At 32.2% G+C, this 14,485-nt stretch overlaps 1 protein-coding gene across 1 annotated transcript; it reads right to left on the reverse strand.

Annotated features, from left to right (window-relative positions):
- Positions 1-11,272: 11,272 nt before the first annotated feature.
- LOC146919743 (uncharacterized) lies at positions 11,273-11,599 on the reverse strand. Its single transcript, XM_085711066.1, has one exon. The coding sequence runs from the start codon at positions 11,597-11,599 to the stop codon at positions 11,273-11,275; it is 327 nt and encodes a 108-aa protein (XP_085567192.1).
- Between the last annotated feature and the right edge of the window lie 2,886 nt (positions 11,600-14,485).

Here is a 14,485-nt window from a genome sequence, read left to right on the forward strand (position 1 = left end):
GTTTCATTTGGAATTATCTATTTCATTCTTTTTGTCCTTGAATTTGTCTTTGCACGTCATTCAGGAAGAAGATAAATTGTACTATTAGAGGCAAAAAGCAACCCTTCTTGATAAGATGACAAACTAGTCAGAGACTTATGATGTTGATGTGGCTTCATAGTCATGACATTTTTATAGTCTTCTGACCTTCAGATGCTTGACCTCTTTAGAGTGTGTTCCAAATCTTCAGCTTCTCACTTGTTTCAAATGTGCTTCGGAACGTGCCGAACGTGACTTATACGTCACATATGTTATATTTCAGCGTGACTTAAGTAACGTTTGGTTTAACACCTGCGTGACTTAAATCACGTGGGGGTATTTAGGGTAGTTCAGTTGGGAGCAAAGCAATTTGAATTTTGCTCTGCACCCTGCACGTTTTGCTTGCACCCAGCAAGCCTACCAAAAATGCCCTTGCGCGAGTTAAGTCACGTAGCATGACTTAACTAACGCACGTTGTTTTTATGCGTGACTTAAGTCACGCACTACGCGAGTTAAGTCGCGCAAATAAGACTGATTTTTTACTTTTTTTTTAATGCCCTCTTGAGGTCAAAACTTATTTGATACCCTCTTCGGTATATGCCAAATAGCTCATGGTAAAAATAGCGACCAGTCCTGGGGAAAACGACATCAAGATGCCCTTTTCCCGACCGGACTGACCACTACTTCCCCCATAAGCCACTGGTATATACCTAAAGCAGTATAACCACCCTAGAAACTAATACGAAACAAAGAAGAAGAACAAGAAGAAGAGAAAGAGGGAGGAGAGTGGGATGAGAAAATGTGAGGAAAAGAGGAAGTATGTGAGGGTTTTTATAGGGGGTATTAGGTATATAGCAATTAATGAGTCAAAAAAACGTGGTCAAAACAAGTGGAAAACGTGTAAAAAACAGTCAAGACCATTGACTACCGTCCAAGAAACGTTTGTGCTTCAGTTTTTAGAACCGGCCAACTTACGCAAGTTAACTTGCGCAGAGTTTATAACGTGTGTGACTTAAGTCATGCACAACTTATAAGGTGCGTTAGTTAAGTCACGCAGCGTGACTTAATTAACACAATATATTTTTTATAATAAAGTAAAAAAATAAATTAGAAGAATAAAGTCAAATAAATATTGCGACAGCGTGAATTCAAATAAATATTGCGATAGCGTGAATTCAAATAAATATTGCGATAGCGTGAATTCGAATAAATATTGCGTATCGAATAAGTAAATTATAATATGTACACAACATTAATTCAAATAAAAATGGCGTATTGAATAAATAAATTCGATAAGTGCACAACATTAATTCTTAGACAATTTTATTTAGATATAATTTCATCTACGTTACAATACATTGTGGTATCATTACATTACATTACGTAAAAGACATGTACGTCAACTATCATTACATTACATTCGGAAATGTACCTTCCAACTACAACAATTATCTTACCTCTGAATGGGGTCAATTCAAACTAGCTAAAAAGCAGGACTCCGGCATTCGTCCATAAGTATTATTGTTCCAATCCATATGTTAAATTCTTGTTGGTCTTGGTTTTAAATGATAATATCTAAGTGCCACCGGAATGAGGTCCAGACCTTGACACTTTGATACCATCATTTAAACGAAGCCAACAAGAAATTAACATTTAGAATGGAACAAAAACACTCCCGGGCGAATGCCGCTGTCCTGCCATTTAACTAGTTTGAATTACCCCATCCAAAGGAAGACAATTGTTGTAGTTGGAATGTGCATTCCAACTACAACAATTGTCTTACCTCTGAAATGGGGTAAATTCAAACTTGCCAAACAACAGGACTCAAGCATTTCGCTCAACATTCATGCTTTCCTTTGAAAATAATAAATTTTTGTTAGGCTTGATTTAGATGAATGTATTCCAGTGTCACCGAAATGAGGTCCATTCCTTGACACTTAATACCTTCATCTAAACCAGCCAAACAAAAATTTAATCTTTTCAAAGGAAAAACATGAACGCTGAGCGAAATGCTTGAGTCATCGCCGTTTGGCAAGTTTGAATTACCCCATTTCAGAGGTGAGACAAATGTTGTAGTTTGAATGCACCTTACCCTAACTAATGACGATCTTCTGGCGGAATCAAGTTGTTGATGATATCTTCAGTTGATCTCAGCAACGTCACCCACATATCGATCCACTGGAACTTGGTGTGCTCCCAAAACATACTCGTCACGTTTTCGTCGTTCTTTAACTCCACCCAAGTGAATGATACACTCCCCTCGTCGAGCTTTGGACGTTTATATCGAACATTTTGCACCCTCCTTGTGTCTCTTGGGTTGACTCCTTGGTTGAATTCATTCAGTTGATCCTTGAGATCTCTTAGCGTTACATCAAGGCACCGAACCTTCAACCTCTGAGGTTCTCCGCCGTTGAATGTTGCATGAACGTCGATCCACCCGGCCATTATTTCAAATCTACACACATAGAAATTAAAAATAATCAATGAAAAACTCACTCAAACATTTAATCAAACACTTGGTGTGCATATTATACATAAACCCTAAAAATGATAACTACAATATGAACATGCAAACATCTAAATAATTAAGCAATATTACTCATTTGCATGTAACATTGTAGCATATCTTGCAAAAATAATCAAAATTTAAACAAACCCTAATTCTAAAAAAATTCTCTAAATAAATCTCAAAACTACAACATAAACATGCAAACATCTAAACATTTTAAGCAACACAAGTCATTTACATCCTAACATTGTATGATTTCCTTCCAAAAACACCAAAATTTAAACAAACTCTAAATCTAAAAAATTTCTAATTTAAGAGAAAAAATCTAACATGCAAACATAAAAGGTTAATGGTGTTTGATCATGAGAACTTACTTGTTATTGGAGTGTTGTTTGATTTGAACTTGAAGGAATTTTGGAGTTGGGTGATTTGAGAGAGATTTTTGAGATTTTAGATGAGAAATGAGGTGCTCTGCCTTGTATAAGAAAGCACGCAGCGTGAGTTAACTAACACTGCGCATGTTAACTCATGTAGCGTTAGTTAACTTGCGCAGAAATTAACACTTGCGCAAGGGCATTTTTGGTAGGCTTGCAGGGTGGAGAGCAAAATTCAAGCAATTTTCTTTTTTTTGGTGAATGAATAGGTACTTCAGCCCAAAGACATATATTTCTGCTGGGCCCAAATAGATTTTTTTTGAACACCCAAATAGATTGATTTTGAAAGTTGCTATTCTCACTTCAAAAATTGCTATGACACATGGAAATTACAAATATAACTCCAACTTCAGCTAATTACCGTTCGGATAGCGAACTGCCGTTGTGCCAACTAATGCAGGTTGCTCAACTGCACTTAAGTGCATTTCCTACTTACTGCTGATAATTGTTCATGTATTTGATCTCCCCTTGTACTAGTATTTTTCCAATAGGAAAAATTCCATATCTATTCATCCAATCCAATGATTATTTCCTGAAAAATCAGTTAGAATAGCTGATTTTTTTTCACTAGATTTCGTTCCTCTCTTTTTTATGTATTTGATTTGATGATGTTGGTTGTTTGTCATGTGACAAGTTTCAAAGGGGAGAATAATGTCTCTCTAAAGCTGGGAATGGGGGGATTGGTAATTAATGTTTTCTCCTCTTTTTGACAATCTTTTGTTGCTTCCTTACAACTATGAAAGTTAATTTATTCTGAGTTTTTTTTTGTAGAATAGGAATTCAAAAGAATTGAGAATTTTCATAATAATTTGTAGGCATTTTGCGATCTTATCACAATATGGCAATAGAATTTCAAATGATTTCTCTAATCAATTTGTTCTTGTTGTCGGGCCTTTCCTCTATAAATATTTGTTCAAGGTTTAATATCAATAACAACTCTATAACTTGTCTGCCTAAGAAATTACTACACATTTAGAGGGAAAAGGAAAAACAAACATGCATAGTTTCTCTAATATGTATGCACAATCTCGTTCCTCCCATTGTACATTAACCATAACGATGTTAGAAAAGAATGCACCTAATCCAAAGTAATCATCTAAAAAAACGAAAATAATATTTTTCCAATAAGAAAAATTTCATATCTATTCATCCAATCCCATGATTATTTCCTGAAAAATCAGTTAGTAGGAACTACACTTAACTACGACTGACTCAACTGCAGTTGGCACAATGGCAGTTAAATGTAGTTTCCTACCCGGACAGTTGGGGTTATATATGAAATTACCATGTGTGTCATAGCAATTTTTGATGTGAGAACATCAGTTTTCGTAGATATTTCAATGGCCCAAAACAATTATTTGATAATTCAGAAAACATTTAAAAATTATATTAATAGTTTCAATTAGAAAGTAAATGTTAATAAAAGTGTGATGGTCGATGGTAACCACTGGGAAATCATCGACAACGTACATCGGATCTTTGGAAACCCCACGGTGGTCCGCGACAGAGCTCCAATAGTCTATGGTGGTGCTGCGACGTTGATCGCTTAACTTTGATGTTGACCACCATCACCATTTTAACTTATTTTTATTATAATATTAAATCATAAACTAATTTAAATATTCACATCAATTTAGAAATCAGTTTTTCTTATGTTTAACTTTAACTTTTTTTATTTGAATATTGACCACGGCCGATCATCACCATTAGTTTTTTTCCTTAAAAAAACATTCATTTTATAATTTTATTTTCCGGTTTTTTTATAAATTATTTTTCTAGTTTTTAATACACTACTATTACAATTTCCTCAAAAAAAATATATTAATATTAAGTATTTAAATTAATTTAAAAAATAATAATATTAGTTTTTCTTCCCAATTTTTTTCAAGCTCTTTTTATATTACTATGTAAGTGAATTTATCTTAATCTTACACGAAAGATAAAGGTGTTCCATGGTTTCCTTTTCTCAAAAGGAAGGTGTTCTGTGGTAGAAATTGAGTGTGTATAATACTTTATTAGGGGGCGGCAAAGAAATTTATTTGTTCACATCTATCCAAATTCATCTACTACTATTGTCTTGAACGATAAAATTCTAGAAGTAGATTGGATATAAACATAAACCATTAACCATATAACATAAAGCAACTATAAGTAATCGTGACATTCAACGAAAGCAAAAAAAAAAAAAAAAATAGAATGTTTTTCTTCAACTTCTAGTGGCTCTTGAAACAAGTTGCATATAACATAGTGCCCATTTCTGCCTCAATCTTAAATTTTTTTTTTTCTGGTCAAACCTCAATCTCTCTATTCTATATGAATGAGCAAAATGTTATGCGGCATGCAATTGTGGCAACTAACCACAAGGTTGTTTTTTGCAAGTTGCTAGTTACTTGATTGAATGTACTCAATGTTGAGTTGACTGTGTTATTATATGTAGATCGATAATGATTAAATCCTTTTCGTACGTTTTGTTATATGTACCGACATATTATATATGTGTTCAATGGAGTCCCGAATGTATTGTATTGATTTCAATGGTTGACATTGATTGATTAACTACACTGTAAAGTAGATAATGTACTATTTCAGTCTCAAATATAATCAACAAAAAAAAAATTAAATAAAGTTATATATCTGATTCAAATTTAACCGGATGCATAAACTTTGTTTGACTTTTTTTTCTTTTATTTAAGACATGGGAGTATATATAAACACATAGGGAGGACACCATTTGTTATAGATTTAAATCACTTGTCAAATGTCAGTGTCTCAATGTCATTAGTGAAAATTTTCCTAGAGAAGGTCTTTACTTGAGCATGTACCATATAGGATCAAAGAGACCAATTCATAATATGTAGTCGAAGACTCTAGTTGCAAAAACAAAATAGTTATTATTGTTGGAATCTTACTCAAAGATTAACTCCTAATATATCCTTGATATTTGATCCTTAGATTCTTATTTTTATTCCACAATTTCATTGTTTTATGAAATTAACATACAATTACTCATTCTGTTTTTATTTTAATGAAAATGTCAACAACTTAGCAAAATCAACCCTTACAAAAAAACTAAAAAAAAGCATATATTAGATTGATTTTATTTTGATTATGTATCTTTAGTGCAATAAAAATAAACACTTCATTAAATTAATGATAAAAGTTTAATACTCAGTCATGGATCACTAGATACAAGTTATAGCATATATTAGTAATAAAAAAGGAAGAATAAATTGTGTACCTTTGAACTAGGTTGATGAAGGATAACCGCCGACAACTATGAGAGGGATGACTACCCTCATTCCGTTTAACTATTTAAACGTCATCCCATCAGACGGTTAAACATTATGAACATTCTAAACGGAATTAGGGTAGTTATCCCTCTCATGAAAGCAACATCAAAACAAAATTTCAAAATGATTTTCTTAAGTTGATTGCGAAAGAATATTGAATAATGAGGACCTTATTAATGGGAGACGGGTCCTTACTTTCAAAAATTTAATACCTAAATATTAGTGATAAAAAAAATCCATAATAGATTTATCCCTCAACTAAATATATTTTATCATATTGAAAGATGTTTTTTAATAAATAAAAATGATTGATATTAGAGAGTCGAAGGAGTACTTCAACCCATATATTGGAAGATATTTAGCAATTACAAATAAAATAGGATTTCCATCCATTTGAATAAACATAGTAACTATTTATTTTACTTTTATTACGGGTTGAATGTCTTGCTTAGAGGTGTTGACATATAATTATAAATACTCTAGAGGAAATCTTAATAAAAAAAAACTTGTTTGGATGATTTACAATATTACTATATACATAATTAAAAAAAATATATTTAAGTTGGTCGGGTGATATTAAATTGGACCTTAAAGTATCTCATTCTTCTAAATTTTCAACTTAACTAATTATCCTTTAAGGACATGTTTTTTAAAACAAAATTAATCATTGACAAATATAATATTAGCACTAACTCTATCAAATCACGTAATTTAGTGAGAGGCTTACAGAAATTTTATTTCAAAGAACAAAGGAATCATTAGTAGTTTATGGTTGAAAATCGTATCATATCTTCATGGTTCAAAAAACCCCAACAACAATCCAGTCTCTATGTGTGCCAATCAAAAGGGAACATGTATGATTCACATCGTGTCTTCTTGTGCTAATAAAAATTACAAAATGGGACCCAACCAAGTCAACAACCTGGATTTGATCACAGTAGGTAGGTGCATATATTTGCACCAAGATTTCAAAGGGGATGATGATGATCCATAATAGCCATAAGATGACTCATTGTAAACAAAGTTTGTTTAATTGGTGCCGACGTGAGATATATCTAGAAAAATTCTTAAATGCTTTTGAAAGTAAACGTGGTGTCTATTATCAACAAGAACAAAAAAAAAATGGCCTTTAGCAAAAAGTAGGGTTTCTAATCATTTCCAAAAGAAATGATGAGTTCTATTATTGAAGAAAATGTTGGAAATATTTGAGTAATCCGCAAGCACTAATGCAATGTAACTCTAAAGAAATTTCTTCACGACTTATAAGGTTATCTTTTATATGGAGTTTATTTCGCAATAACCTCAACATACACAAAGAGAAACCTTCAACAAAACTATTTTATCACACGCAAAATCATACAAAGGCGACATTTCAGTGTTCTATGGTGTGATAGATTTGAAAATCGCAAAATGAAGTTATTTTATGTGATAAGGTAAAAGATATATAGCAATTGGTGGATCAAATAACGTTCTGATCTTACTTTCTATGAGTGGGTTGTCGAACCCTATCTTTGCCTATTGAGATAGTTTCTCAGTGGTTCCCCTTGTTGATTGTGCTTGATTATCCTGTTTTGGAAGTTTTCTACTTTGTTGTCTCTATATTTCTTATATGACCCCCTTGGCGCTTGATTTTTCTTTTTAGTTGCATTTTGTTGCTCTTCCTATAGATTTGGGCTTAACCTAATTCTTGTTATCCTATGTATTCCTGTACTCCCATTTACTTTCATATACACACAATAAATCATGCTTTGCTATTAAAAAAGAAAACCAATCACCACTATTGTTATTTTTTTATAGTAAGAATCTAATACATTTCATTATTAAAGATAGAAGAAGCAATATAATGTGATAATTGATAAAATACCTGGAGATACCTTTTTTTTTTGGTGAATACCTGGACACTACCTTAAAACTAGTTAATATCTTCCAAAAATATTCTTATCATTTCTTCATTTGCATGAAGAAATAAAAAAATATTAAAATAAACAACAGAGATATCATAAAAATAATTTTAACAATAAATATATTAGTGGTCATATGTGAATTAATAATGTAAATGAGATTCACTCAAACTTGAGTGGTCATGTGTGAACCGGATCCATATTCTATGTCTTGTAGTGTAGATATTGGAAAGATTTCACAACTTGCATCCTCGTGTCTCATGAATCATCAAATCCTAACCTTAATTAACATGTGATGTGATGACTTTAAGAATCCAAAAGCATTAATATTTAAAAACTTTTTGTTTAACATTTTCCATATTTTTATCATTTTATATAGAGCAGTGATATTTCTTGCGAGGTAGAATATCACGAACTTACCACAAACCGTGTCTATCGTTAGATTCTCATTTGACATCATAAACGAGTGGCGGGTAGAGAATCTGTATTCTGCTAAAGTAACTCGTATATATGGATAAAACTACTCGTGATGACTTTGTGAAGAAAAAAATGTTTACAATAAGAAGCATTACTTATCGCAAATGTTTTTTTCACATAATTATCACAAATATTTATATTCATATATACGAGTCATCACGAGTAGTTATATCCATATATACAAGTTATTTTAGTCTAATACATATTCTCTATCCCACCACTCGTTTAGTTATGCTGCCAAATAAAAATCCAACGATAAACATTGTTCGTGATACTATAACTCACGAGAAATAACACTATTCTTTAACATATGTACTAAAAGTTGATGTTTAATATTTGTCAAATAAAATAAAGGCAGACACAATAAGGAGTAAAGATATGACAAAAGGGAATATTTATCATTTCATAGGATTCCCTGGTTGGTTGGTTGGTTTCTAAAACTGTACAAATTACACAAAGGTTGGAAAATTGCATAATTCCTATATACAGAAAATACACATGAAGCCATACAGCCATACCTAGCTACTACCTACCACTCCATTAATATTCGAATTCGTTAATGTCAATGAAAGAAAACGTTACTATACGAATATGTTCTTCTTCTTTTTTACTTTCTTACGCAAAAGTCATCTTTAAAGAAAAGATATATGCTAGCTACCAAGGCCAATGTATTTTCTCTTCCGTGTACATTAATAATATATTAAACATGTACCGAAAAATATATAATATATTAAACAATGAATCAATTATTATGCCTGATTCATAAAATAATTAAATTTTAGGTAAATACAATGAACTTTACAAATACCTTCTCCTCCTCCTTGTAAGTCACGTTGCTACTTTTTATAGTAATCTAGATTATGAATACTTGAACCTATATATGGTGTCTACATAAAAATTTATATTCAACTAATCATGCATTGCTATGACTTGTGATTTTAAAACTCTAAAATTTATATTTTTGTAGTAGTTTTACAAGCTAAATGAAAACATGCAAGAAATCCCAAAATGAAATAAGAAGTCGAGTTTTGACCTCAATTTCGTTGGGTTTAGGGTCTGTTTGGTAAGGCCACCAAAAGAGCTTATAGCTTATAGCTTATAAGCTCATTTGACAAAATAAGCTCTGTTTGGTAACTTTTTTTACAATGAGCTTATAGCTTATTTCACGAATTTCAACGAGCTTATAAGCTATTTTTCAGAAGCTATTCCAAGTAGCGTTTGAGCTTATAGCTTATAGCGTCTCACTTTTAATTCCAGTTTTACCCTTATTATTTTTATTAAAACCCACATATACCCTTTATGATTTATTTATGACCACACACATTCACTGAGTCCCGTACGATTTATTTAGTTTCATTAAGCAATCGTTACATTTTTTTCTTCACAAATAATTGCATTTATGTTCCTTATAACTGAATTTTATATGAATGTATGTGGTTGCTTCCGTTTTTTTTTTCTGGGTACAAATCTAGTTGCTTACATTAGTATGGCTTATGAAAAATATATATTTTTTATGTCATTTAGTTGCTTACATTAGTATGACTTATGAAAAATATATATTTTTTGTCATTTATGAAAGAATGTTCATCTACTTTAGGTAAACTGCATAATTTATTTTTTATACGTATAAAAATAAAAAACTGAAATGAAATGATTTTTTTTTAGGAATGAAATGAAATAAACTAAAAAAAAAACTTTACTGAAAAATTAATTTAATAATATATAAAATATATCTTCAATTAAAAATTTACTTATTAAATATTTAAAACATTAATTGATATAAAGTTTTTATGAATTAAAATGTCTTTTTATGTCATATTACATTTATCAGCTAGTTGAACCGCTAATTTTACCAAACACTCTAATTAGCTTATCAGCTATCAGCTAGCTTATCAGCTAAAAGCTATCAGCTAGCTTATCAGCTATCCGCTATTTTTACCAAACAGAGCCTTAATGAAATCAAAAACTTTTCTATAAATAAACTTATAAAGATTACGACGGGAGTGCAAAATTTGTTTTCAAGATCTCTTGGGATTGAGTACTCAACTAAACTAATTAATAGAAGATTTCATTGAATCACTTAATTACATATAAATACTCCCTCCGTCCCTTAATGTAACCCCTTTGCTTTTTTCACATTTCTTAAGAAAAGTTGTCAGTGTAATTAATGTGTCTGTTTTGTGTATTAATATTACCAATTTGACATTTGTTTGTATGTGTATTAAATTTGATTATTCATATTTCAAGACAAGTTAGTAGTATTAATTAGGGGTATGCTTAGGAAAAAAATAATAAATGCATCTAGTAATTTGAAAAGGAGTTTACATTTAGGGACAAAAATAAAATCAAATGGGTGTTTAGATATAGGGACAGAGGGAGTAGTAGTTAACTATTATTTTTTTCTCATTTTTTTTTTTTTGATAAGCAAGGAGATAAGGCAAGCATCAGGAAGCATCATCGACATCCCAACTAGGTTGGCACCCCGAGAGACCTCCATCCTATACCGCCCATCTCAACAAATTTTATTAAAAAAGGGAAAAATAATTACAAAAGGTGGGGGGACTAGGCCAAAACCCACCAGAGAAACAGAAACGAAAACAGAAAGAAAAAAAACAGAAAGAACACAAAAACTGCCCACAAAGGTTAAGGGAACCTATAATTAGGCAACCCACATCTGTCCCTAAAAAAATCAATCTTTAACTCTTCCGGGAGAATGTCAAGCCAAATGTCACCAACAATAGAGTGCCCCAAAGCAGCTAACCTGTCCGCACAACAATTACCTTTGCGGAAGATATGGGACGATATAACCTGAACACCAAGATTACGGGCATTATGCCATCTGTTACGCAATATGATCGGAACCAACGAAGGATTGGGGAAAACCCGAAGAGCACTGGTGGAGTCACTCTCCAGCCACAGGTTTCTCCAACCAAAAGTCGCAGCAAATTCAAGAGCCAAAATAATACCCATCACTTCCGCATAGAAAACAGAATGTTCACCGACATTGCTATAAAAAGCACCTCGGAAAGTACCTAAATTATCACGGAACAGCCCCCCGCAAGTGGCATTCCCACCTATCACCTAACCATCAGTATTTACCTTCATCTACGGAGGTGTCGGAGCCTTCCATAAAACCGTAACAATTTCCTTGACTTTACGACAATGCGGAGAAACCGCAAAAGAATCAAGGAAAGAGAAGTCAGAATGCAAACACTTACCAGTCGAAAGGTTCCCGGACAATGCAATATTAGAATGGATACGAACTTTGGCTGAATGCAAAGTCGGAGTAACATTTGTGAACCGTAAAGAGTTCCTAGCCCACCAAATAGTATGAAGTGTGTGTAATATAGCTGCCAAAAAAATGTCAGATACCTGTGAAGAGCACCGAACTGGCCTAGTAGAAAGGAGAGTATCAACTGAGGTGCAGTCAATAATACAATGTAATTTACCACTTATCCAATTCCAAAGATGCAATGCAAACGGACACCGAAGAAAAAGATGATCCGACGATTCATCCGCAGACAAACATAAACTACAAATTGATAGAACAATGCAGCCACGGGTACGAAGATTCTCATCAGTGGGCATCCTCCTATTATGTAACCTCCAAAAAATAAAAGAGTGAGAAGGAGGTACTGCTGGGCACCATATGCGGTCTGCCCATGGCAACAAAGTGGACGTAGGACGCAGAAAAGATAAAGCCATCTTCGACGTCAGCACACCATCAGAAGCATGGGACCACACAAACACATCCGGGAGCTGTTCGGGAGGAATATGAAGCGAATTCAAACGACTTTGGATGTCCCCAAAATTCCTTAAGGCCGAAGGCAAAAGCCAGCCCCCATTTACGATAACCTCAGAAACCTTTCCTTGAAGACGAGTATGATAGACGGGATCTAAGTGAAGTAAATCCACCAAAGTTTCCCCAAGCCAATTATCCGTCCAAAAATTAATTTTTTCACCATTGCCTACAATCCACAAGGAGTTCTCCATTACCGTCCCAATCTTGTCTTTGATACCCAACCAAACCGAAGATTTGAAATAATGAGTGATCGGTTTACCATTCTTGAAGTAACGCTTCTTGAAGAGAGATGACCATTGCGACTCTTTTGCCATTAGATTCCAAGCCAACTTCAGAATTAAAGCCTCATTTATCAAACGAGTATGTTTTAAATCCAGCCCCCCTTCAGACCAAGGGCGGCACATTACCTTCCAAGAAACCGTACAAACCTTCCTAGTTTGAACATCACCGCTCCAAAAAAAAATTTTCGGCCAAGAGTCTAGTAACTTCAGCAGCCGTCGAGGCCAAAGGTAAATATGAAATGAGTAGACAAGCATCCCATGGATGATAGACTTGACCAGCTGCACACGGCCCATTATTGAAAGAATAGAACCCTTCCACGTTGCCAATTTATTACGAATCTTGTCTGTAATCATTCTGAAATGAGTTACCTTTGGTTTCCCTTGAAAAATAGGACAGCCAAGATACATGAATGGAACTGATCCAACACTGAACCCCAACATATTTGCAATCACATTTGTCCGGGACACAGACATTGAACCTGTGAAGAAACGACTTTTATTTTTGTTCACAATCTGTCCGGAGACCGCAGAGTAATTGTTAAAAATACTAAGAAGCTCTCAAATGTTGCTTTTCAAACCAGTACAAAATATCATGATATCATCCGCATACAACACATGAGTTGGAAAAGCAGTACCCCGACAATAAGACATGGGTAGAAAAAAGTCACTCACCCGAAAGAGAATTTACAGTTTACTCTACATCAAACTTTATTCAAACTAATTAAATCATTGAGTTCAATGAGCTTCAATTTATGAGGAATTGTTCTAAAAAATTAGAAGTGTGAATCCAAATTGAATAATCATTCGATAAACTTTACTTATCTTCCAACCAAATTTAAGATTACTATAATCCCTTCCACTAAGACCAGGAAGGTTAAGGGAAAAAAAATCATGTCAAACCATATTATTTTGAAGGCTTAAATATGGTATTGGTCCCTGCAAAATAGGCCAGTTTTGGTTTTAGTCCCTGCAAATTTTTTTTATAGGTTTTGGTCCCTGCAAAAATAGGTCAGTTTTGGTTTTAGTCCCTGCAAAATATTTTTATAGTTTTTGGTCCCTGCAAAAATAGGCCAATTTTGGTTTTAGTCCCTGCAAAAAGTTTTTTTATAGTTTTTGATCCCTGCAAAAATTCAGGAAAAATGAAAAATTAATAAAAAAATTGAAAAAAATATTAAAAAATTCTGGAAAAATGAAAAATTAATAAAAAAATTAAAAAAATTCTGGAAAAATGAAAAATTAATAAAAAAATTGAAAAAAATATTTAAAAATTCTGGAAAATTGAAAAATTAATAAAAAATTGAAAAAAATATTAAAAAATTCTGGAAAATTGAAAAATTAATAAAAATGAAAAAAAAATTTAAAAAAATACGGAAAAAAATTAAAAATTCTGGAAAAATTAATAAAAATAAAAAACGATTAAAAAAATAATATAATCTAATAAAATGAAAAATAATGCTAAATTCTGAAAAAAAAAATAAAAAAGATTAGAAAATTCTGAAAAAATAAAATTTTGAAATTTTCTAAAAAAAATTAAAATTCTGGGAAAATTAAATTTTAACAAAAATTCTGGAAAAATTCTAAATAAAATTTTAATGAAAAATAAAAATTCTGAAAAAATTCTGGAAAATATCTAAAAAATTTCGAAAAAAATTAAAAAGATTAATCATTTTTAAACAAATGAAATTTTTCAAATTTTCATTAGTATTTTTCGAAATTTTGATTAGTATATATTCGAAATTTCCATTATTCTCGATTTATAAATACACAAAAGTT

The sequence above is a fragment of the Medicago sativa genome, chromosome 5, assembly GCF_051527215.1.
Source record: "Medicago sativa cultivar Bolivia chromosome 5, Bolivia_mono, whole genome shotgun sequence".
In the NCBI taxonomy this organism is placed as follows: Eukaryota; Viridiplantae; Streptophyta; class Magnoliopsida; order Fabales; family Fabaceae; genus Medicago; species Medicago sativa.